Source organism: Pogona vitticeps, chromosome 2 (genome assembly GCF_051106095.1).
Source record: "Pogona vitticeps strain Pit_001003342236 chromosome 2, PviZW2.1, whole genome shotgun sequence".
In the NCBI taxonomy this organism is placed as follows: domain Eukaryota; kingdom Metazoa; phylum Chordata; class Lepidosauria; order Squamata; family Agamidae; genus Pogona; species Pogona vitticeps.
Genome location: NC_135784.1, coordinates 229,198,939 through 229,223,103, shown reverse-complemented (window position 1 = coordinate 229,223,103; position 24,165 = coordinate 229,198,939). Strand labels below are relative to the sequence as shown.

Genomic DNA, 24,165 nt, shown 5'->3' with positions numbered 1-24,165 from the left:
GATGCTGCTGTTTCTTTAATTGTTAGGAAGAACCATGCATAGGATCCACTTTCTAATGGACATTCTTAATAGTGTTGTTTAAATAAATTGTTACAATAGAGTCCTCTTGGTATTAGGTTACTTTCGGGATTAATTGATAACAGTATATTAAAAACAGCTTGGTTCAGAAACTTACTGAGCTGGCATTGCAACTTTTCTTTCTCTTTATTTGTATTAGAGTGTTGCCCAATTTAAAATTATGGATGTACTGTATATGATATACAGTATAGGTAACTTTAAAACAAATCAAAATATTAAGATAATTCGATTGCTTGTGACCAGAAGCAGGCTACTTCAATAGAGTTATTAGTTTAGTTTAACCCCGTCTTTTTCACTTTAAGTACCCAAGGTGGTCTCACCTATTTGCTAGATCTGCTTTTGTACATGTGGTGGGGCATAAATTGCATGCTTGTAAGTGCTGCATTGATTCAATTTCTCTTAATTCACAGAAAGTTTGTCTTGTATCCAAGTAGATGTCCAACTAGAGCCTAGACACAGAATGAGCCTCCCCGAAGAGTGGAAAAACATTGCAAGTGCACTCATGCATTTCCTTAACAATGGTGTGCAGCTGGCCAATCCTTTATTTTCAGAAACATTGCACTGTAAAGTACCCAGTTTTGGGACAGGAGGCATTGGAAAGATTAAGCCATTATGTATGTACTCCTCTGTGTGAAGCTCTTGCTACACGTATGAGGGGAGTAGTGTGTGTCTCCTCTGCTGCTCATTATTACAGATACTGTTAAATATTTATAGCTGAGCTAGGTCTCAGTATTTTGTCTGCAAAACATTCTGTCCAGTATTAGGGTTTTTTTATGTTCACATTCCTGAATATATACCACACAGGTCCTGACAGCCAAAATACTTTAACACTTCAGTTAATTTCACTGTGAATAATATACAAGTGCTTTAACTAGTCCTTTGAAGACCGTGAGACATAATTGGGATCTGTAATAAAACATTGCAACAGATACCCAGTTTTTTTGGATTTTCCATTGTTATCGAATATTCTGTATCATTTTTCTGTTGCTTTTGTTTCTGCTCTTGCCTTAGTACACGTTCTTTTAAATATTTTTGTTAAACAACTGACTTTTTAACTCTTATGCCTCAGTGACCCTATCTTGACTTCTGTTGCCATTTATTGCTTAGATTTGCCAGTACGGAAGTAATAATATTGTATTATTACATTTTTGTATATGTTAATGAGAGGCAGGAGCTTTAGTTTGATTATGCTTTTTTTGCTCCTATTAGGTCAGATTTTTGGTTTACTGGTTTTTTATCTAGTGAATTCATGATACTGTTAATTCAGCAGAGATGACCATGGGCAGTGCATTTGGGAAGGAAATATTGTATCTTAATCGGGAATTTAAAAATATTTCCAAATATATCTGTTGTATGATTTTCAGATGGATTTATGATTTGTTTTACTCTAAATGTTTATTCTTTTTCTGAGTGGTATTGAATAATTTAAAAACTGCAGCCTGAGTTATGCTTTTTGTTCAGTTTGAACTAGTTTTACTATTTTCTATTATCTATATATATAGTTATAACCAGCACCTGTAGTTCAAGATAACCTTTATTTCTGTCCCATTGGTCCCATTATAATTTGAATTAGAGAAACTAAAGTATTCTATGTTTTGACTTTCAGAGGCCCAGGAGATGTCATAAATGATTGCAAGCTACTTTTTATAGAAGAAATATACAAGATTGAAAAGCCAGGAGCATATCCACTAACATTTGCAGATGGAGAATTCAGAAGTAGGTATTTGGTGTTTTCATGATAGTTTCCAGAAGTAATTTTAAATATTTCCTTTATGGAGGGAAGTGGTCAAAATCTGGAAATAATACAGCTTCCATTAATATTATGTGAACTAGATAGATCTTGTTATTTAATGATAGTATAGGAATAATTTTTCAAGTTAAGTATATAGTTCATAGAAGTAGTGTCTTATTGCAGTGGCATATACCTGCATTTTTAAAATGAAATCCGTATACAAATTTTTGTAGAGAAATCTAGAGAGCAACATTTTTCCTGTTTATTGAGCAAACTTCCACAATCCTGTGTCCTCATGACATTTTGGATTACAGTTCCCACAAGGCCTAAGAAGTATGACCAGTGGTCAAGTATGTTAGGAGTTGTAAGCAAAGCATTTGGGAGGCACCAGGCTAGGGGAGGCTACTTTATAGCTGTGTAATGTAAAATGACATAGAATCCCAGATAGTGAATAGAGTGATGGACTGGGACATGGGGGTCTGGGTTCAAATCCCTGCTTAATAGTATACTACTATTTCTGTTTTCTGCAGAAGAGCCACATGTAAATATTCCCACTCTGATTTCAAACAAGTTTTGATTTTTGTGTCTGCCTTTGTGAAATAAATTTTTCACCTGCACTCACAAACAATTCTTATTTCTGAAGTCTACTATATTCTTGTGCAGTCTACAAAAGAGCAGAACTTGCAAATTAAATATTATGTCAATTGGGACTTGATAATGAGTGTACTGTATTTGCCGGCGTATAAGGTGACTGGGCGTATAAGACGACCCCCCAACATTTCCACTCAAAATGTAGAGTTTGTTGTATACTTGCCATATAAGACTACCCCCTCTTCCGCATGTGTGATTCTGCTTTGGCTGCATCATGGGGAGAGTTCGTTTTGCTGCTTTTGGTTCCTTTCACTGGGAGAGAGCGAGGGTTTGCTGGAAGGACAGCATCGGCACCGAACAGCTGACTGTCAGGAACCAGCATAGAGGCGGCAGCCATTTTGGACAGGTGGCAGCCATTTTGGAGAGGCGGCAGCCATTTTGAGAGGCGGCAGCCATATGGTCGCATCTCAAAATGGCTGCCGCCTCTCTGCTGGTTCCCGACAGTCAGCTGTTCGGCGCTAGAGTCAGGCTGTTCCCAGGCTACCAAGGAGGAGCTTGGTCTACTTGGTCTTACTACCAGGTAGTGACTTCACTGGGAGAGAGGGAGGGTTTGCTGGAAGTGCACCCGGCGTATAAGACGGCCCCCCCACTTGGAGGCATGTTTTTCAGGGCCAAAAAGTCATATTGTATGCCGGCAAATACAGTATTTCAATTTCTTTGTTTGTTTACTCCGTCTTATTTTAAACATTCTCTTTAATAAGAAAGATCAGTATGTATGTTATTTTTATTTGCAGGAAAGAGTGGCCCTGAATGCAAGCATTGCAGAGCTGATCCAGATAAAGAATGTCGATTTTGTTCTTGTTATTTGTGTGGAGGAAAACAGGATGCCCACATGCAACTTCTCTGCGATGAATGTAACATGGCCTACCACATCTACTGCTTGAATCCACCTTTAAGCAAGATACCAGAAGACGAGGACTGGTAAATAACCCAAGACAGATTTATAACATTTGCTCTGTAGAATATAGTAGGGATATTGTGTTGTAAGCCGCCTAGAGTGGTCACAATTGACTAGATAGGCAGGGTATAAATGAAATAAATAAATAAATAAATAAATAAATAAATAAATAAATAAATAAATAAATAAATAAATAAATAAATGATGCAATATTCCAGTTTTACTGTGTTTGAGATATTCCAACTGAACATTAAAAAGGTGAGTTTCTTGAAGACAAGTGAGACTTATATTGAATAAAAGCTGGGTTCCATCTTTATTTGATGAAAGAAGGAAATTTGAGTGTGGTATTATTTTACTCAAAGAATAATTAATTCTGAAATGCTGCTGCTACTGTAATGGTCATTTAATGTAGATAGTTACACCTAATTGCATTGATCCTTAAACAGTGGAAGGAAGTTTAATTTTCTTTCTTGTGTCAGTGCACGTTTGTAAATGAAATGAGACAACTTCATTCACAAGACTCACTTGTGGGCATAGAAACACCGAAATACTTTGATTTAACCTTGTGTATATACCACAAGTTTATGGTGTATCACCAAGGTACCCTCTAAGGTACACAGTTGCACAAGCGTGTGCGACTCCACCCCCTTTCTGTGCAGGGTCCTTCTCCTCCGTGCAGCCACATCGATTGTTTCCAGCCCCTTTGGTTCTGGTTGTGGGGCTGAAAAATTAGAGGGAAAGTTGCTTGACACCATAAATCAAGAATTGTGCATCAGCCTTCAGTATCTGGGAGAGATATGAAAGATGTAGTTTACCCTTTCTCATAAAGTTTGTCAAAGATTATGTTATTACCATATTTGATGTAAAGGACATACATCAGCAATTCCAGATGTTATGTATCTGTAGTATTCAGGCTGGATCATAGCCTGTACAGTGAGATGGGTTCGTCGTCCCCAGCTTTGGCGGTGAAGGTTTTCTGCCTTGTTTGGACCATAAGCCACATGTGATAATATGTATCTTGAGGCCTCTGTCATTGCATTGTTGTCCCCCCCCCCCCCTTTTCCCCGTTTTGAGCAGAAGAGAGCAACTTTAGATGTTAGAATGCAGTTCCTATAATCCATCACCATGGGGTCTGTTGGCTGGGACTGATAGGATTTGTAGACTGAAAACCTCTTTACTTACTTTCAGGTCTGTCTGCAGACAAGTATGTTATATAGGTCTGAATCATGAAAAAAAATACTACATTTGTTGCTTGAAACATCTGGTGCTCCTACCTGACAGTACATTTGAGTAAGGTTACTAGCATGCTGTTTAAAAGAGCACATTTAGTGTCTTTTATGTCATGTTTGTCACTGTGCTCAAAAGCTGTATTAGTAGGTATGCTGAAACAATAGGTTATATCCAGATAAGACATTTGTGGAGAATTGTGAGCAAAAGCTGACTTTTCCCTCTCTCTACTTCTGTTAGTTCAATACAGCACCTTGAACAGATTGATTGTTCTAGGAATAGTGAGAGGAAAGGAGAAATGAGAGAAAGTAGGACATCAGCATCTTGCTTTTTTATATTCTGAGGGTTTGCTGGCAGAGAATGGGGTTGAAAATTGTGTAGAGCAGGTTCTTCTTCGTGGTCTCTGAATCACACCCTGGGTAATCTCTACCTGCGCGGAGCCTCGTTGGAAGATTCTAGAGCTGCTGCGATAACTAAAAAACACATTAGTGTAGACCCCTCCCCCTCCATATATGTACCTTGGCGCCAAGACTCTCCCTTCAGTTTTCTTTCAACAGCCATGTTGAGAGACTGGTATTGTTGCTTCTGTGAGAGTTTAAAAGCGAAAGGGCGTTTAATCTTGATTTCTTTTAATCTGTTTTAACCCTTATTGTTTACTTCTTTCACACACAAAAAAAGAAGAAAGGGGGTTTCTTTTCATTAATGGCTGAACACCTCCCCCATTTCTTTTCTCATTTTATTAGTATTTCATGGCACCCTTGTGTCCGTTTAAACATTGCATGTTCTGTGACAATGAGATCCCACTTTCAGATGGCCACGCTAAATGTCTTTTTTGTCATGGTGAGCCTCACCAAACCTCCTCGTGCCCTCACTGTAAGAAATTTAAGCACGGAGTTCTCTGCACTCGCCTCTCTGGGCTGAAGCTTCCACTTTGGGAACAAGCCCTTCAACCTGCAAAAAACTATGGCTCAGCCTGCTTGTAAAACCACCTTACAAGCTAAGGCCATGAAAAAAGCCATCTCAGAGATGGCAAAACAATGCCCTTTGGCCACACCATCGCACTCTGATGCCCCCTCAACGTCATCCAAACAGATGAAGGGGCACAAAACTAAACAGTCGATGTCGAAGTCTTCAACATCGAAAACGACCACAAAAAGAAAGCTGTCCACCGACGCCTCTTTGACTCTGGATCCCTCGCCACTGAAAAAGTCCAAATCCTCGAAGGTAAAATCCCCGGGTATTACTTCTCTGCAATCCTCGGAGTCCTGAGATTTGGTTTGCATGGGTTCACCCTCAGACGAAGAAGGGTTCCCACCCCATCAACCATGCTCTTCACAATCGCCAGAATGGGAAGACCGGGTGGATCAACGTACATCCTGTCCCGCCAGCCCCCAGCAATCTGGCTCCCCTAGCAAGCCCCTCTTTGGTTGCTTCATTTGATATGCAAGGGAGAGAAATGGAACCTGATACCGTGCCCTACTCCGTCCCAGCAGGCCTACCACCTCGACCTTTGACGCATCACGAAGGGCAACCAAAAGATGCAGGGAGAAACAATCTCAGGATGTCTGTGGTATATAACAATATGTTATGTCTTTATTAAGTGGTGAAAAGCTTCAAAAACTTTCTTGCTTAACTCGTTTCGGCAAGGCCTTCATCAGAAGCTTAAAAGTAAACAAAATTTCAAAATTATAAATGTATACATATCAGGTATATTCCTATAAAACATTGTGTGTGCATGTGTGTGTGTATGGCTGAGGACCTATATTTTATACACTTAAAAACAATTATTAAAAATGTTAAAGCCTTATAAATGACCTTAATAAGTGAAATAGTCAACATACCAAAATCTTTGTATTTCTCTGGTCTGTATCAGCTCCGAAGCTAATCAGGAATGTTGACACTGAGCAGGGAGGCCTTTTATTCTCAGCTGAGTCAAAGTTGACATTTTAATTGGTGTATTTACAGCAGGGGAAGAAAATCAATCTCTTCATTTAACCCTCATGGTACTAGTGTATTCAGTCTTAAAATCCAATCAATCTCTTTTCTCAATAGGAACCTGTCTTGGTTGACAATAACTCTTTGAGTAGCCCAAAATACAAGCTCTTCTAAGGTATGGTCCTTTTCTATAAAGTGGCCAACAAGAGGGTTGCCTAATCATTTTTTATATATACAAAAACAGCCTAGCACCATTATCGGGTAGCCATTTGCCCCAATCAGTGCTCAACTGGAAAGCCTGCCAAGCATTATCAACCGATTACTCTCCCTGGTTCAACAGCAGTGCCATACCAGAAATGTCACTCTTGGCAGCTCTCGGTGTCGAAACAATCTCACCATCAAGATAATCAGGGGCTACAGACTGCCTATCAGCTGAGACCTAAAAGATCCAGAACAGCTAATCAATATTCTTTGGTTCAGAGTGCATTTGCAGCTCCAGTAGGTTGGTATTTCCTGGTTCAAGAGGATCGGGATTGATCATCCCACTCGGCATCACCAGCATCTATTTACTCCTCAGCCATCCAGTGTGGTCCATCGACACATTGACCACCTTGACAACAATGTCCATTTTGTCCATACTGGCTCCAATATTGACGATCCTCGATATCGACCATTGATCAAGCCTCCATTTCGTCACCACCGAGATACCGGCTCTGCTATCGATCCCTGATATCAACCTTTGCCCATGGACGTTCCATCGACATTGTTGTCCGTGGGTGATCCTCGATACCAACTGTGATGTTTACCACATGGCCCCTGCTTGTTTCACCAAACAAAAGGAGCTCACGCTATGTCCTCCCACCAGCAGATATCAATTGTGATGTTCCTCCTTTTTCTCACTGCCACCAGTGGATTTCCTTTATCCACAGTGTAAAAGACTTTAGTCAGACAGTTGTGTTGTTACTGCCAACAGAACTGAATAGCTGTTAAGGTCGCAACTAACCTTTACCTGAACAAGGTGAAGGCTGCATGTAGATCATTCTTCGCTAACCGGATAAGCGAAGCATCCAACCAGCAGGCGGAGCTTTTCTGCATAGTGCACGACCTATCCGGAATTGGTTCAGGAGATGGGCCTCCCCTAGTCTTTCACCGGACCAATTTGCAGCATTTTTTAAATCTAAAGTGGAGGCCACCCGCCGGGAACGCTCTCCTTTTTTGAACGCAGCGAGTCGAGCTGAGATGTCCAGCGCTCCGTCTTGCCCGGTCATTTTCGACTCTTTTCAGCCGGTAACGCCCGATTCTGTAGCCAGGGTACTTGACCGCTGTTGGGCCACCACCTCCTCCTTGGACCCTTGTCCGGCCTGGCTAATCAAAGCAGCCAGGCCGAAAACAATGGAATGGGCCATTGCAATAATAAATGGGTCTTTCCTTGAGGGCAGGTTTCCACCTGCCCTCAAGGAGACACTCATTAGGCCCATAAGAAAGAAACCTAATTTGGCGGCGGATGAAATTGCCAATTATAGGCCCGTCGTCAATGTTTCTTTCATGAGCAAAGTGGTGGAGAGGGTGGTGGCAGATCAGCTTCAGGCACTCCTGGATGAAACAGATGCCCTGGATCCATTCCAGTCGGGCTTCAGGCTGCGTCACGGTACAGAGACGGCATTGGTCGCCCTGTACGATGACCTGCTGAGGGAGGCTGATGGGCAAAATGTCTCTGTTGGTCCTCCTCGATATTTTGGCGGGCTTTATACCATCGACCACGGTATCCTCCTGGGGAGGCTCTCTGAGTTGGGAATCGGTGGCTTGGTGTTAGCCTGGCTCCGCTCCTTCTTGGAGGATCGTCCCCAGAGAGTCCAGCTTGGGGAGAGTGTCTCGGCCCCGTGGAGCTCCAACTGTGGGGTCCCGCAGGGTTCGATTATCTCCCCAACGCTCTTTAACATCTATATGAGGCCGCTAGCTGGGGTCATCAGGGGTTGTGGAGTGATGTGTCACCAGTTTGCTGATGACACTCAGCTCTACATCTCCTTTTTTCCAACCGCAGGTGATGCCGTCCTGTCCCTTCAGCGCTGCCTGGGGACTGTACTGGAATGGATGCAGGAGAACGGTCTGAGGCTGAACCCGGACAAGACGGAAGTTCTGAGGGTGGGGGCCCCCGTGGTTGGTGGCTTGGGTGGCTCTCTCTTGTTTGGGGCGGCGGCCCTGGCTCCGGCGAGTGGGGTCTGCAGCTTGGGCATACACCTGGACCCGGCGCTCACCATGGAAACACAGGTGGCGTTGGTTGTCCGCTCCGCCTTTTTCCATCTTTGGCGGATTGCCCGCCTGGGGCCCTACCTCGACACGGGGGCTCTCACTACCTTAGTGCACGTGCTCGTAATCTCAAGATTAGACCACTGCAACGCGCTCTACGTGGGGCTGCCTTTGAGGTTGATACGGAAACTTCAGATGGTGCAGAACGCAGCGGCCAGACTCCTTACGGGAGGGAGGAAATACCATCATATTACTCCTATACTGGCCAGATTGCATTGGCTGCCCATTCATTTCCGTATCGAATTCAAAGTTTTAATGCTCACTTATAAGGCCCTAAACAGTTTGGGACCTCGATACTTGGCGGAACGCCTTCTCCCACCAAGATCTACCCGGATCACCCGCGCGAGCCAGGAGGTGAGGCTGAGGAGCCTCACGCCGAGGGAGGCCCGGAGGGAAAAGACTCGAAACCGGGCCTTCTCGGCGGTGGCTCCTCGCCTCTGGAACAATCTCCCTCCTCAGATTTGTGCGGCCCCTACGCTGGGTGCATTCAAAATCCAACTAAAAACATGGCTTTATGTCCAGGCCTTCCCTCCTGCCAGCATTTGAGTTAATTTAATTTATTTAATTTAACTTTTTCTTTTTCTTATCTATCATTTATTATTTTTAGTATGTTTGTTAATAATGGATGTTCATGGATTCATTTTGTTTTAATTGTATTTGTTCTGTTGTGAGCCGCTCAGAGTGGTATAATTATACCAGATGGGCGGGATATTAAATAAATAAATAAATAAATAAATAAATAAATAAATAAATAAATAAATAAATAAATAAATAACTTATTTATTGAAGTGTATTAAAGTAACTCAGAATCACAGATGTTCTTTATTCAGTGCATACAATCAAATCATTAAAATATCATATATGTTTCCACATAACCGATCACCACCTGCTCTATTTATCTTGACCAGCTTATCTCTATTAGCATCTTTCTCACAATCTCCCTGACTATCTCTCTCTCTCTGCAAATTCTCTATCTCTCTTGCAACTCTTCTGCCAAACCTTCTTATATCCGCTGACTCCGCCCCTGCACTCCTCTCATAGGCTCATGCAAATGAGATCCTGAATATGAGTGACAGGAGTGATCGTCACACTGACCGATATCCATGGAGACACCCTCGACATCTTGACGTTGACACCAATATTTTGAGGCGCAACCCCTTGGCATCGATGTCAATTGTTAATCCCCGGAGTCTAGACACGATGTCGACTATTCTGAACAAGGCTCCAGACCGCAAACACCATCTATCTTGATGACTTTGCCTGAGCAGATGCCAACCCTCTGTCTCCAGTGGAGGATTTTCAAACTTACGCAGAATTAATGGTGCGTATGGCTAAGTCCCTGGATTTTCAAATACATAGACTGACAGCAGCATGCAGATCATCTCTACGATCCAATCTCCAAGGACACAATTACTCCAGTCCACATTTCCATGTTGCTGTCCCTACTTAGCACTGTACAATGTTCCTGGACAAAACCAGCTTCATCCTACTCGATGTCGAAGCACATTGACAACCTTTATTGGGTCCAAGATCCGGGAGTGTTTTTTCTCCAAAAACAACCAGCCCTGAACGTGATCTTTGTTGAAGCTTCCCAGTTCTCATTCTCGACATAGTCAAATCCTCATACCGCCCAATAAAGACAGCAGCAGAATTGACCCAATGGATAGATGTCTTTATTCTTCAGCTGCCTTCGTCATGAGAGTTGCTAACTGCCAGGGAGCCAGTTAGAACTGGATATGAAACTCCTGATTGGTTCAAAATTGGGAAAGGAGTACGACAATGCTGTATATTGTCCCCCTGCTTATTCAACTTATATGCAGAATACATCATGCGAAAGGCAGGACTGGATAGACCCCACTCCGATGACAGAAAGTGAGGAGGAATTAAAGAACCTCTTAATGAGGGCGAAAGAGGAGAATGCAAAAAATGTTCTGAAGCTCAACATCCAAAAAACTAAGATCATGGCCACTGGTCCCATCGCCTCCTGGAAAATAAAAGGGGAAGATATGGAGGCAGTGACAGATTTTACTTTCTTGGGCTCCATGATCACTGCAGATGGTGACAACATTCACAAATTTAAAAGACACCTGCTTCTTGGGAGGAAAGTGATGACAAAGCTAGACAGCATCTTAAAAAGCAGAGACATCACCTTGCCAACAAAGGTCCGCATAATCAAAGCTATGGGTTTTCCAGTAGCAATGTATGGAAGTGAGAGCTGGACCATAAAGGCAGCTGACTGCCAAAGAATTGATTCTTTTGAATTGTGGTGCTGGAAGAGACTCTTGAGAGTCCCCTGGACTGCAAGGAAAGCAAACCTATCAATTCTAAAGGAAATCAACCCTGAGTGCTCACTGGAACGACAGATCCTGAAGCTGAAGCTCCAATACTTTGGCCATCTCATGAGAAGAGAAGACTCCCTGAAAAGGACCTTGATGTTGGGAAAGTGTGAAGGCAAGAAGAGAAGGAGATGACAGAGGATGAGATGGTTGGACAGTGTCATCGAAGCGACCAACATGAATTTGACCCAACTCTGGGAGACAGTGGAAGACAGGAGGGCCTGGCGTACTCTGGTCCATGGGGTCATGAAGAGTCAGACATGACTTAATGACTAAACAACAACAAGGGAGCCATGGGCGCCTACCAGTACTTCTTCTGGGGCAATATGTCCACCTTCTTTGAGGCACTTCCCGAGGACAAAAAGGTTCTAGCTCAAACATTCCAGCAAGGACGACTTTCAGTTGCCAAAGAACAATTGCTGTCAGCTAGACTTACTGTTGATACCACAGCTAAATCCATGGCTACCTTTGTTGCTCTTCGCTGTTTTTCCTGGTTGAGAACTGCTGGCCTTGCTGAAGATGCAAGAACATGCATTGAAGACCTCCCCTTTGATGGGACAGGTCTCTTTAATGCAGAGACAGATGACATTTTGGAAAACGTCTAGAAAAAGAGATCAGCCGCTAGACGTTGGGGAGTCTATCCCTCATACCACCAATGTCCCCAGTGCACTCAATGGCTATGCCCCTACAACTCCTTCTAGAAGTTCCATCAGGAACCTCAGAGGCAAACTTCTTATACAGCCTGCTTCAAACAGCAACCTTACAGGACCACGTCAACAAACTGAGACTAGGCACAAAGATCACACGACTAAGCATCATGTTTGACGTCCAGCTGGCCGAGATCGCAATGCATCATAGTATCTCTCCCCCCTGCCTCTGTAAACAATTACCTACATGGGAAGGCATCATCACGGATGCTTGGGTCCTCTTCATCATCCGAAGTGGGTGCTGCATTCAGTTCCATCAGCTCCCTCCACCATTGCACACTGTCGCCTCCATCGCAAACCCTGCAAGACTAAATACAGGCACTTCATAGAACCGGTAGTGGCGGAATGCCCACATCACTCCTGTCTATCATAGCTGAAGCTCAAGTGCAGGAACCTATGAGAAGACAGGAGGGGTGGAGTCAATTAGACAATTAGGCAGCGGGAGACAGTTAGAGAAATAGAACAGAGGAGTTGATAAAGAGTTAGAGAGAAGAATAGAAGAGTTGGAGAGTGGACAGAGAAGGAGAAGGAGAGTTGTGAAGGAGATAAATTGAATAGTCAAGATAAAGAGATAGTCAGAGATTATTAATGAGTTGGTTAATGTGCATAAATAAATACAACACCTGAATAAGCAAATGTGTAATCAAATATAAGAAGTTTTAATGAGTGATCCCAAACAATGATAAAAGAACATCTGTGATTTAAATACCAAAAGATAAATAAACAAGTTATATTGGCAGCACATGTCTGATGCATATATGGTGCAGTGTGGGTGAGAGATATTCACAGTGGTGGCAGCAGAAGAAAGACAAAACGTATCCAAAGAATGAACCTTGGTTTTGGGGAAAACAACAGGGAACAATGGGTGGAACGTCACACCGGTATATCAAATAGACAGAGGTTTTTTCTCTCGTTATTTCATTGTCCCCAAAAAGAATGAAGGTCTCCATCCCATCCTCGACCTCAGAGAGCTAAATTGCTATACAGTACCATTACCACCAAATTCTGTATGACGACCCTCGAGTCCATCTTTCCCCTTCTCCAGAAGAATGACTGGTTTGCAGTGGTAGATTTAACTGACACTAACTTCTATGCATCCACCCCTCTCACAGACCTTACCTCCACTTCCAACTCGGAACTCAAAACACCAGTTCAAAAGACTCCCCTTCAGACTCGCAACAGCTCTCAGAGTCTTCACCAAATGCATCGCCCCGTGACAGCTTACCTCAGACTTCACAAGATCCACATCTTTCCGTGCATTGACGACTGGCTCCTTGTAGCTCACTCCCGTCAGAAGAAACAACAAGATATCCACTTTACACTGTCTCTTCTCCACGATCTTGGCCTTACTGTAAACATACAAGTGTCTAGGTTACAGTCCACAAGGGCTGTTCAGTACATAGGGGTACTTATAGACTCTACTCATGCCCAAGCGTTCTTTCCAGCAGATAAGTGATACAACTTGACGTCCCTGCTGCGCACCTTCACCCCTCATGCACTTATACCCACACTAACAGTTCAACGTGTTCTAGGCACGATGGCATCCAACATGTACGCCTCAAGATGAGATCACTCCAGGCATGGTTCCTTGCCCTCTTCACTCCAGAACTCACCACCCAACTTTCTTGGTGGTGCTCTACCCAAAACGTTACAAAGGGATGACCCTTCCAGCAACCACATCCTCAAATACAAGTCACTACTGACACCAGTCTCACAAGCTGGGGGGGGGGGCTCACTGCAAATCCCTAAAAATTCATGCCCAATTATCAGAAAGAGAGAAATTGCTTCCTATCAATGAACTAGAGCTATTAGCAGTGATAAAAGCATGCAAGGCTTTTAGAGACCATCTTACATGTCACCGACAACACTACAGCAATGTATTATATTCTCAGATAAGGCGGCACTCATTCTGCAAGCCTACTGTATCTCGCAGTCGACCTCTGGGAATGATGTCTGTCGCATCATACTGCCTCACAGCAATACACATAGCCAGCCAAGACAACAATCTGGCAGATCTCCTCAGTCGCAAGGAATCCCTAACTCATGAATGGAAACTAAACCAGTCTGTCTTTCTCCTCTGCAAATGCTGGGCACACCTACCATCAACCTCTTTGCCTTCCGGACAGATCGGAACTGCAAACATTAGTGCTTCCACGCAGGAGTCAGCAAGCACTCACATGGAGACGCATTTGTAGGCCATTGGCCCAGGACCCTTACCTGTTTCCACCATTTCCGCTCCTTTGCAAAGTAGTACTCCGGCTCCAACAAGACAAACCCAATGCTATCTTGATAGCTCCATGGTGGCCGTGACAGCCTTGGTTCCAGTTCTCCACAATCTGTCATCAGACATCCATCACCTGCCCCATCTGCCTCACCTGCTCACACAGAACAAGGCTCAAATTCTTCACCCGGACCTCCCTACTCTGCACCTGGCAGCGTGGAGGATTCTTCCTCCCTGATGAATGTCCTCCATCAAGCAAAGAAACCCTCAACTAGGAGAGCTTATCTGTATAAATGGAAGAAATTCCAATCCTTTAATGAAGCCTCTACACTATCTTCAGTCAATTGCTCTCTCTCCACCATCCTTCATTTTCTGCTTCATCTTAAAACCAAGAGTCTCTCTTTTTCTTCCTTGAGGGTTTATCTTGCAATCGTTTCCTATCAACCACCAACTTCCCCAGCAGCTCAGTTCTTCAGGCACCCTACTCTGAAGCGTTTCCTGAAGGGTTTATCGCACATGTATCCAGATGTACACCCACCTTCTCCTCAGTGGTCTTTAACAGTAGTCCTGCAGCAATTCACCAAGGCTCCATTTGAGCAGTTAGCTTCAGTTGAAGCCTTTAGACCACTGGTTCTTAACCTTGGGTTACTCAGGAGTTTTGGACTGCAACTCCCAGAAGCCTTCACCACCAGCTGTGCTGACTGGGGTTTCTGGGAGTTGCAGTTCAAAAGCATCTGAGTAACATAGGTTAAGAACCACTGCTTTAGACTACTTACCTTTAAGACAGCATTTCTCATTGTTATCACATCCGCTTGTTGTGCCAGTGAACTAGCAGCTTTGTATGTATTATGATTATCCTTATCTCCAGTTTTATCTGGATAATATCAAGCTGTTTATAGATATCTCCTTTCTCCCCAAGTTTGTTTCCCAGTTTCATATGTCCCAACTGCTGGTTCTCCCATTTTTCTTCCCGTCTCCATGTACTGCTCAAGAAAGAGTCCTCCATACTCTGGATGTCAGATGGGCCCTAGCATTTTATTTAGCCCATACACAACCCTTCCAATGATCAGCTCGATTTTTCGTCAGCTACGAACTCCTTAGGAAGGGTTTCCAAGTGACATCACAAAGAATTTCCAAGTGGGTTGCTTCTACCATCCACCTAGCATAACAGCTTGCTCGAAGGCCAGGTCCTCAGGTGATTTGCCCTCACTCCACTAGGGCAGTGGCAGCTTCCATGGCATTTCTTCTCCGCGTTCCTCTTCCGGACATCTGCGCCTCTGCCACATGGTCACAGCTGTCCATATTCATTAACCATGATAGATTGGATGTTCGACAAAAATCTGATGCGGCCTTTGGACGTGCTGTGCTAGCCTCTACCTTGGCTTGACACCCTCCCCCGGGATAAGACAGCTTGTTAGTCAGCCAGGGTGTGATTCACAGAGCCCATGAAGAACGACAGGTTACTCACCTGTATTTGTAGTTCTTTGAGTGGACCTCTGTGATTCACACATCCCAGCCCAACCTCCCCAGTATCACGCCATGCAGCTCTAATTTGCGGCAGTTGACCTAACTGAAAGGAGAGTCTTGGCGCCAAGGTACATATAAGGAGGGGGAGGGGTCTATACTAATGTGTTTTTTCACTACCGCAGAAGCTCTAGAATCTTCTGATGAGGCTCTGTGCAGGCACGGATTACCCAGGGTGTGAATCACAGAGGTCCACTCAAAGAACTACAAATACAGGTGAGTAACCTGTTGTTCCCAACCTTGGGTAACCCAGGTGTTCTTGCAATGCAAGTCCCAGAAATCTTGATCAGCATAGCTCATGGTGAAGGCTTCTAGGAGTTGCAGTCCAGGAATACCTGGGTTACTCAAGGCTGCAAACTCAAAGTGTTCTAGACATGTATCTTCTGCCTTTATGAGCTCCTGTGTTTTAATGCTTTTAACTTTTAATGCACCTCCAAAACATCTTTTAAAAAGTGGAAACAAATATACTGGCGTAGAAGATGGAGTTTTGTGTGGATTTGATAATTCATGGAATATGCTGCTCCCATAGTTGTGGAACGTGACTAGGTGCCCCTGGGCAAAGAAGCCCTCCTCTCTCACAAGTATAAATTATTAAGTAATGCTTTCTTAGAATTAATGCTCAGCAGACTTGCTCATCACAGTTGTTATGAGAATGGCTTAATCAGCTCCTGGTGAACATGATGAGCCCGATGCAAGGTCTGTTTGGCACCATGCGTGTTGGGCAGAAGCAGAGTCTACCCCAAATTACTGCTTCTGCATCCTTTCTCTGGCTCTGTCCTGGGATGGAAATCTACAGTGCACTCAGCCTTGGAGCACGTGGCAGGCACAAAAGCAAAATGATATGTTTCACCAACTTCGACGCTTGCTGGGAATACTGAGTTCCCAGCAAGTGCTAAGACAAAATAAGCCTCCACTTTATCCCAATCTTAAAGTTGGAGGTAGTGGTGGAGGGTTTCATATTTGATTTGGTTTGGTTTTGATTCGTACTGCATTGCATTTTATTGCCCAGAGAATCCCTCACCAACATCACCAAACCCAAGCCTAGAGCTAAAGAGAGGAACAGAAGATCAAAGTGAACCTTGTATTGGGTGTTTGAGAGACACATTTTGAGGTTAGGTACAAGAATCCATCACTTCAGACAGGGGTATGGCCTAGTCAACAAGTTGTTGTTGTTCAACTGTCAAGGTCACTCTACTAATCCTGTCTTGAACAATGGACAATCTCCTACTTCTGTACTTATTTTTGAGTTAGCAAAGAGGGAACAAGGAAGCAGCAAGAGAAACTACAAGATGAAGATCCACTCAACAGCTTGTGCTACAGATGCAGATTGTTCAAGCGCTTTCCTCTGTGCTGTTCTGCCTTGCTTTTTCATTGTTCATTAAAAAAATATACCATTTCTAAAGGTATTGCCCATCCTGTAAAAATGATTCGGATGAAGTTGTAAAAGCTGGAGAAAAGCTCAAGCAAAGTAAAAAGAAGGCAAAGATGCCATCCGCTTGCACAGATAGCCAACGTGATTGGGGCAAGGTAAAGTATATATATATTTTAAAAATACATTGTATTGCATAGTCAGTATTCTGTTGAGGTTCTGGTGAACAGGAAGTCCTTTCTTCAACATACATGCAACATAGGATTGCACTACTTGAGCAAGTGTAGCAGAGGACACGGTTTATTCATAAAGATCACCGCTTGTGCAGTGACAATGAATGTAAGTGGCATGATCTTGCATTACTACTCTGAAGGGGTTTTCAGCTCAGTGGAAGATTGATAGGATACCGAGCCAAGACCATATTAGTAAACTTTTAAGAATATAATTGTAAACTTCTAACCCTGTACTACAGGAGAGATAAAACTTTTCCTACACTGGAGTGACATTAGATCCGTCCCTCATTCTAGTATTTCAAGTATTATCTGTGGCACAAAATACTTCTTATAATTGTAGGCTAAAGTGCTACCTTGTTTCCCCGAAAATAAGATATTTATTTTTGTTCCAAAAATGCATTAGGGCTTATTTTCAGGGGATGTTTTATTTTTTTCATGTACAACAATCTACATTTATTCAAATACAGTCATGTCATCTTCTGGTTGCTGTACAATGGTGGAGGGTGGGGTTTCACTTAACTGGGGCTTATTTTTGGGTAGGGCTTATATTATGAGCATCCTGAAAAATCATACTAGGGCTTATTTTCAGGTTAGGCCTTATTTTGGGGGGAAAACAGGGTATGTTAAAATGTAGGTCCTGTAGCAGAGATGGTTTTATGATGTTTGTCCGTTGTTTATGCCCTTGTAAAACTAAGTCAACTTGTTTACTACAGTACATTGTACATGAATGCTGTTGAAATCTTCTTGCAAATTTCTCGCTTGATTTAAAATCCAGCAACTAGGTTATTGATTGGAACTGGGCAATAGAACATATCTGTCTGGTATGGAAAACATCTTCACAGACTGCCAGTTCCATTGTACCATTTAATAGAACTAGAAAGCCCTATAGAGCATAGAACCAATTTACTTAAAGGATTTGCTTTGTTCTCCTGTGGACTTGCCTGTAATTTAAGATCTTCATCGGTAGCTGATGTCTTTCTTCATCATAAAGTCCTCTAGATGCCACAATCTCTAATGTTCAAGGAGATGGTGACCTAGGACAGTCCAGAAAGAGGCTTATTGCTAGGTGGCCCTTTATGGAGCACTCTTCTCACAGAGACTCAGCTGTGCCAACCCCTTTAGCTTTTAGGTGACATTTTCCCAATGTTTTACTTTTTGCTTTTCTGTTCATTATTTTATTAGCACTTTACTTGACTAAAATTATTTCAAAATCTGGTTCAAATGACTTGAAATTCATCCCTGATGATGTAGTTATCAAAAGTATATTTGACACCTGCACTCTTAGAAAAAGGCATAGCCCTTTCAGTTTCATAGAAGGGAATGCATAATTTCATATGAAACTAATTGTGACACACATATATATATATGTGTGTCCATATATATATGGATGAGCCAGTGTGATGTAGTAAATACTATGGCAGAAATCCAGTAGTAAAATGCAGCTGGAGTAAACCCATTGAATCTGTTGGGATTTGGTGAGTCCATAAGTTCCATTGACTGCTGTAATTGCAACTTACTATTGGTTTTTTGCCAGTGTCACAGTAGGACTCTAGAAGTAAAATTGCTAAAATGTACATCTCTTCATAAAGCTTTACAACGATTTTCATAGATTACTTAGTATCTTCTTTGTGTCCATAGGGTATGGCTTGTGTCGGTCGTACTAAAGAATGCACTATTGTTCCCTCTAACCACTATGGACCCATACCTGGAGTTCCTGTTGGAGCAACGTGGAAATTCAGAGTACAGGTATTTCATTCATGGTCTGAACTCTTTTTCGTACCCATTTTCTCTGTGTTGTAGCTTTAGTAAGTTTTTTTCCTTATTCTTAAAGCTTATACCAGTCTGGGTTTTTATGTTGTCATCAATTATGGTCCAAAAGTCCCATAGCTCAGTACAACAATGTTGGAGCCATTTCTGAATGTTCCCCTATTTGTTGGATCTGGTCGCAGGTCTATTAAGAGACTAATACAACTGAACTTTCTGTAACCTAGAGCTGAATTTTTAAAAATCTTTAAAAAGATTTTTTTAAAAAAATCTTTAAAAATCATTCTCTCTTTTGTGGTTGCCAGGATTGAAATAACAGTTTACTTAGTTCTTTGCACTCATTGCTGAAATCATCTTTCTTGAATTGCAGCTCCATGAACTATGTGAAAAAATATTTGAAACTATATGTTGTGGAATTTAATGTTTTAAAAAATGTAACTTAATACTGTTAATCACTATTAGGACTTACTCTCCATTTGATTAATCTCCAAGGTGAGTGAAGCAGGTGTTCACAGACCTCATGTTGGTGGAATTCATGGACGTAGTAATGATGGAGCTTACTCTCTTGTGCTGGCTGGAGGATTTGAAGATGAAGTAGTAAGTTTCACTGGCAAACTAAATTTCTGTGCTGAGAGTAAATTTCTTTGCCTTACTTTGTTCTGTTAGTCAAGACTGTACAAGTCAATAATTTATGTTGCCAGGGTCTCAGCATATGAATATGGTGGATGTCCAGATTGAGATTATAATGGGAAGAAAAAGCTCTCCAGCCCTTGCAGGGAAGCGTTAAGGCACTCAGAAGGACCCCTTATCTGTGTATCTTCCTCTGCTGAGCTTTAGTGGCGCATGCATACCACCACTAGAGGATAGTCCTGACAGATGAAGAGGATAAGTGTTTGTTAACTAAACACATTTCAGCTAAAGAAAAGACTTCACATCTTTCCCATAAATACTGTAGTTGTCCTAAATGAGTGAAAACTGAATCCTTTGTTTCCCTTTGAAGTATCAAAAATGATGGAGGAACATATAAAGAGCTGGCTTCAGAGACAATGCCTTAGTGTCCAAGGGGTGGAATGAGTGGAAGCTGAGGAAATCCCAAATATTTCTCCCTAAGGATGGGGGCTTAGCATTTATTGGCAGCCAGTGTTTAGGAATTGTGGAAACAAGCAATGTCTTTTCTGCCTTCTTTAGTGCTATTCCTCTGCATTTCTGCAGGTTTGAGGGAAAGGAGGCCCATAGTTGCATCAGATATTTCTGAAATAGAAAATTTAACTTGCACAGAAAAGCTAGCTAATTATTTTTTGTGCATTTCCTGAAATTGGTTTATCTCTTTGTGCAGTAAGACATCACAGTCATCTGAGAAGCAGTGTCCATTGGTGCCTTAAAATGGTGGTTTGAAATAGCACATACTGAATAAAATCCAATTGTAAATTACAACTAGAGTAGGCTCATTAAGCCAATAGAATTTGCATTAGTGTTAACTCACAAAGTCCCACTGATTCCAGTGGGCCTACTTTAATTGCCTTATACTGCTGGATTTCAGCCGACATCTCAGCTTGAGTTTTTTTGTATAGTGCCTTAAACCAACAAGACACACATAGACACAAACCTCTTTAGAAGCTTCAAAGTAAGATTCTTTGTTTTGCTTTGCAAAGAATTGTTTCTAATAAGTAGCAGCAGATCTTAAAAACAGTTGCTCACATTGAGGCACAGTGGTCCCTGCACTTAGAGAGCAGGTTATGCATGTATTACCTTAGTTGATGAAGATCTTTCTCATCCAACAGAGACATCTATGAATTAGAGTTTGGGTATTTTTGGAGGGAAAGGGAATTCCCTTTCCTTTAGTAGTGCCCATAATCCACTAGTTATTATAATTTCATACTTGCCGTGGCAGTACTCTTATTTTTCCCTAAGTATTATTTAATATATTTGTTTTCTTTATGCTCTGCCTTTCTTCTATAATGGAACTGAAAATGTGGCTCATGGTGTTTGCATGCAACCTGTCATTTAAATACAGTGGTGCCCCGCATAACGAGGTTAATCCGTTCCGGATTAACCATTGCTATGGGGAAACATCACTATATGGAACGGAAAAGCCCATTGGAACGCATGAAACTTCGTTTAATGCATTCCAAATGGGCCCAAAACTCACCGTTCTGCGATGTTTCCCCATAGCGGCAGCCATTTTCGCACCCTCGGTAAGCGAGGGCAGGGCGCGAGAACGCTGTGCGCAACCATTTCGGGTGTCCGGCGGCCATTTTGGAACCGCCAAACAGCTGATTTTTAAAAATCACTATGCGAAGATTGGTAAGCGAAACGCTTACCGATCGTTGCAAAGCGATTTTCGGCAATAGGAAACATCGGTATGCCTTTGCATTAGCGATCCAAAAAAATGGATCGCTATGCGAATTCGTCATTATGCGGTGCGCTTGTTAAGCGAGGCACCACTGTATTTGGCAGAACAGACTTAGTTTCAGCAGGGTGACTGCCATGTGAATGTATCCTAAGACCCGGTAGAGTCTTTTGTGTTAGGCATAAAGTTCACTGAGGTGATATCCCCTTTAGTCTCCAGGATGGAGCTTAAATGATTTAATAACTTCCATCCCTGCAAGTAGAAAACTTGGGTGAGTAGTTTTCTGTACGGAGGATTTGTTGTATGGAGAAGCAATCATTTGAGCCTTCATCCACAGTTCAAAATATTACAAGTCAGACACAGATATACAGTGGTGCCTCGCACAACAAATGCCTCACACAATGATAAATTCACACAACGATGTTTCCTATGGGGAATTTTCGCACAATGATGTCCCTTTTCGCTCCTGTAAAAGTCCAATGGCTTTCAATGGAGAAAACAAAAAATCACCAAAAATTAACAAAGACTCAGAACAACACCAAATTAAGTTTACATAGGTTTCAGGAGGTGGGCTATCGATGCCAAGCATTTAAAACAGGTTTCAAACAGTTTAAGGCACTTTTACAGGAGCGAAAAGGGACTTCGCTAACCCATTCAAATGCATTGAGTCGGCTTCAATGCATTTCAATTGGGGAACCGCGTTTCCCTCAACAATGTTTCCTATGGGGATTTTCGCTTAAGGATGGCTATCCATTCCAATTGGAACGGATTAACCGGTTTTCAATGCATTCCTATGGGAAATGGTGTTTCACAGAACGATGTTTCACAGAACGTTTTTTTTTTAACCAATTAACATCGTTGTGCGAGGCAACACTGTACCTCCTTGCATAGAGTTAGGTCTCAATTAAAAGCTTGAAACATAAGACTGGGGAATACTCTGCTATTTTTTCTGTAGTTATCACTGTGACAGATTTTCTTAGCCTGATCTCAATGTCTGTCACCTAATAGCAGATATTGAGAAACATTTCTGAGATAAATAGAGGAGCAAGCTGTTCTGCTATGTGATGAATCAATCTTTGTGTCTTTCTCATTTCATGAATCTAGCCATGGTATGTTAAGGCATAAGCGGTTTTCTACAATCAGTAATGTTTACACCCTCTTCTCCAGCTCTATACCATCAGGAGGAATTCTGAAGCATGCTTCAGGTGAACGATAAAGCAGTAAGCAATTTGTTTAGAGTTGTTAAGATCCATTAGTAAGGATAGTGATTCCAACTTTTTCAATAGCCTCAGTATAATGCAACAATGCTTACTCATGTTTTTCAGTGTGGGAGTTTCTCTCTAAAGACGCTGATGTCTTTTTTGTTGGAGAAATCTCACAAGAATGTACTTGATGCTGAAATATTACTATAGTCCTGGAAAAGAAGTACCAAAAGTAGACATAACCAGCTAGTTGAGAGCAGAGTTGAGTTTTATTGTACCACAGGCATTTTGGGCCAAGAGCACTTTGTGGGGCTTCCCTCTCACAAGGTGACAGGAAGCCTTCTTCTCTCTGTTATTCTTGGGCAGTGAAGAGAAGCTGCCCTATCTTGAAATCATGTGCCCTGAAGCTGCATTGCGTTTGTGGGCCAGGGCTGTTGAGGTTTGGGTCAGCTCCCAGCAACTTTTAGCACAACATAGTTGCAACATCTGCCTCACAAGCATGCTGTGCCATGTGGGTGGGTGGTGGAAGAGACTGCCCAGCAGCACAAGGCCAAGAGTGGGAAACACTGGCTTCCCCACCATCCAAGCTCCAGTGTTTGGTTTCAGCAGTTCAGGAAGTCCAGATCAGATTCCGGGATGGGGGAACATAACTCAAGAATGCCTTTAAGGGAGAAAAGGAAACGTCCCAGTGCTGGAGGAAGCAGAGTCCAGGAAGTGAATGCAAAACACTGATAAGCAGTTTCAAAGCTCCCTCCTAGGTCTCCTCCCTTCCCAGCATCTGTGCGTTTTGGTGGCAAACACAACAGAAATACAGTGGTGCTCCGCATGATGACGACCCCACTAAACGACAAATCCGCTGGACAATGACTTTTTTGTGATCGCTATAGTGATCGCAAAATGATGTTTCCTATGGGGGATTTTCTTCCTTTAAATAGATGAGCAACTCTCTAGCTAATCAATTAAAATTTGTTCCAGATATTATATCTCCCTAGATACTTTGATTTAGTTTAACTTGGAATTGGAAGAATTAATGGGCAAAATATGTTTCCTAATATATTTTAGGAAAAATAAGATTTGTATTAAAAAGTTGGAAAAATCCCTTTTTGAAAAATATGTTGCAAATCTGGATTAAACACAGTCATGTAATTTCCCTGTTAATTTCATTTTTAATTTCATTAGCTGAATTAGAGGAGTTTCCAGAAAATTTGAAAGGGATTTTGCAGAATTTATTCAAAAGGAAACCTGTATATAGATTAAAAGACTGGTTGGAATAAATGAATTCTAAAGAAAAAAAATAAGGATAATTTAGCAGATGAGAAGATAAAATGGATTACAGTGGTACCTCGCAAGACGATGACCCCGCTAAATGACGAATCCGCATAATGATGACTTTTTGTGATCGCTATAACGATTCGCAAAACAGTCATTCCAATGGGGGATTTTCACTCGACGTTGATTAGGTCTGTGCTTTGTGAACCATTTGTCCGCAAGAGGACGATTTTTCCAGCTCTGCAAAATGGCTGCCCTGTGTTTTCCGGACCCATGCTTCACAGGGCAGCCATTTTAACAGCTGATCGGCGCTCGTAAAATGGCTTCCCTATGGGCGATCTTCGCTGGACAACGAGGTAATT

General features: G+C 42.3%; 1 protein-coding gene across 2 annotated transcripts in view; it reads left to right on the top strand.

The window, feature by feature from the left end:
* UHRF2 (ubiquitin like with PHD and ring finger domains 2) overlaps positions 1–24,165 on the top strand; it is a 124,780-nt gene that overhangs the window by 70,193 nt on the left and 30,422 nt on the right. For both annotated transcript variants that reach the window (XM_020810373.3, XM_020810371.3), the window contains 5 exons: positions 1,685–1,794; positions 3,196–3,382; positions 17,020–17,143; positions 18,857–18,964; positions 19,475–19,579. In XM_020810373.3, the coding sequence (XP_020666032.1) occupies positions 1,685–1,794; positions 3,196–3,382; positions 17,020–17,143; positions 18,857–18,964; positions 19,475–19,579 (634 nt within the window). The remainder of the gene's footprint in view (positions 1–1,684; positions 1,795–3,195; positions 3,383–17,019; positions 17,144–18,856; positions 18,965–19,474; positions 19,580–24,165) is intronic.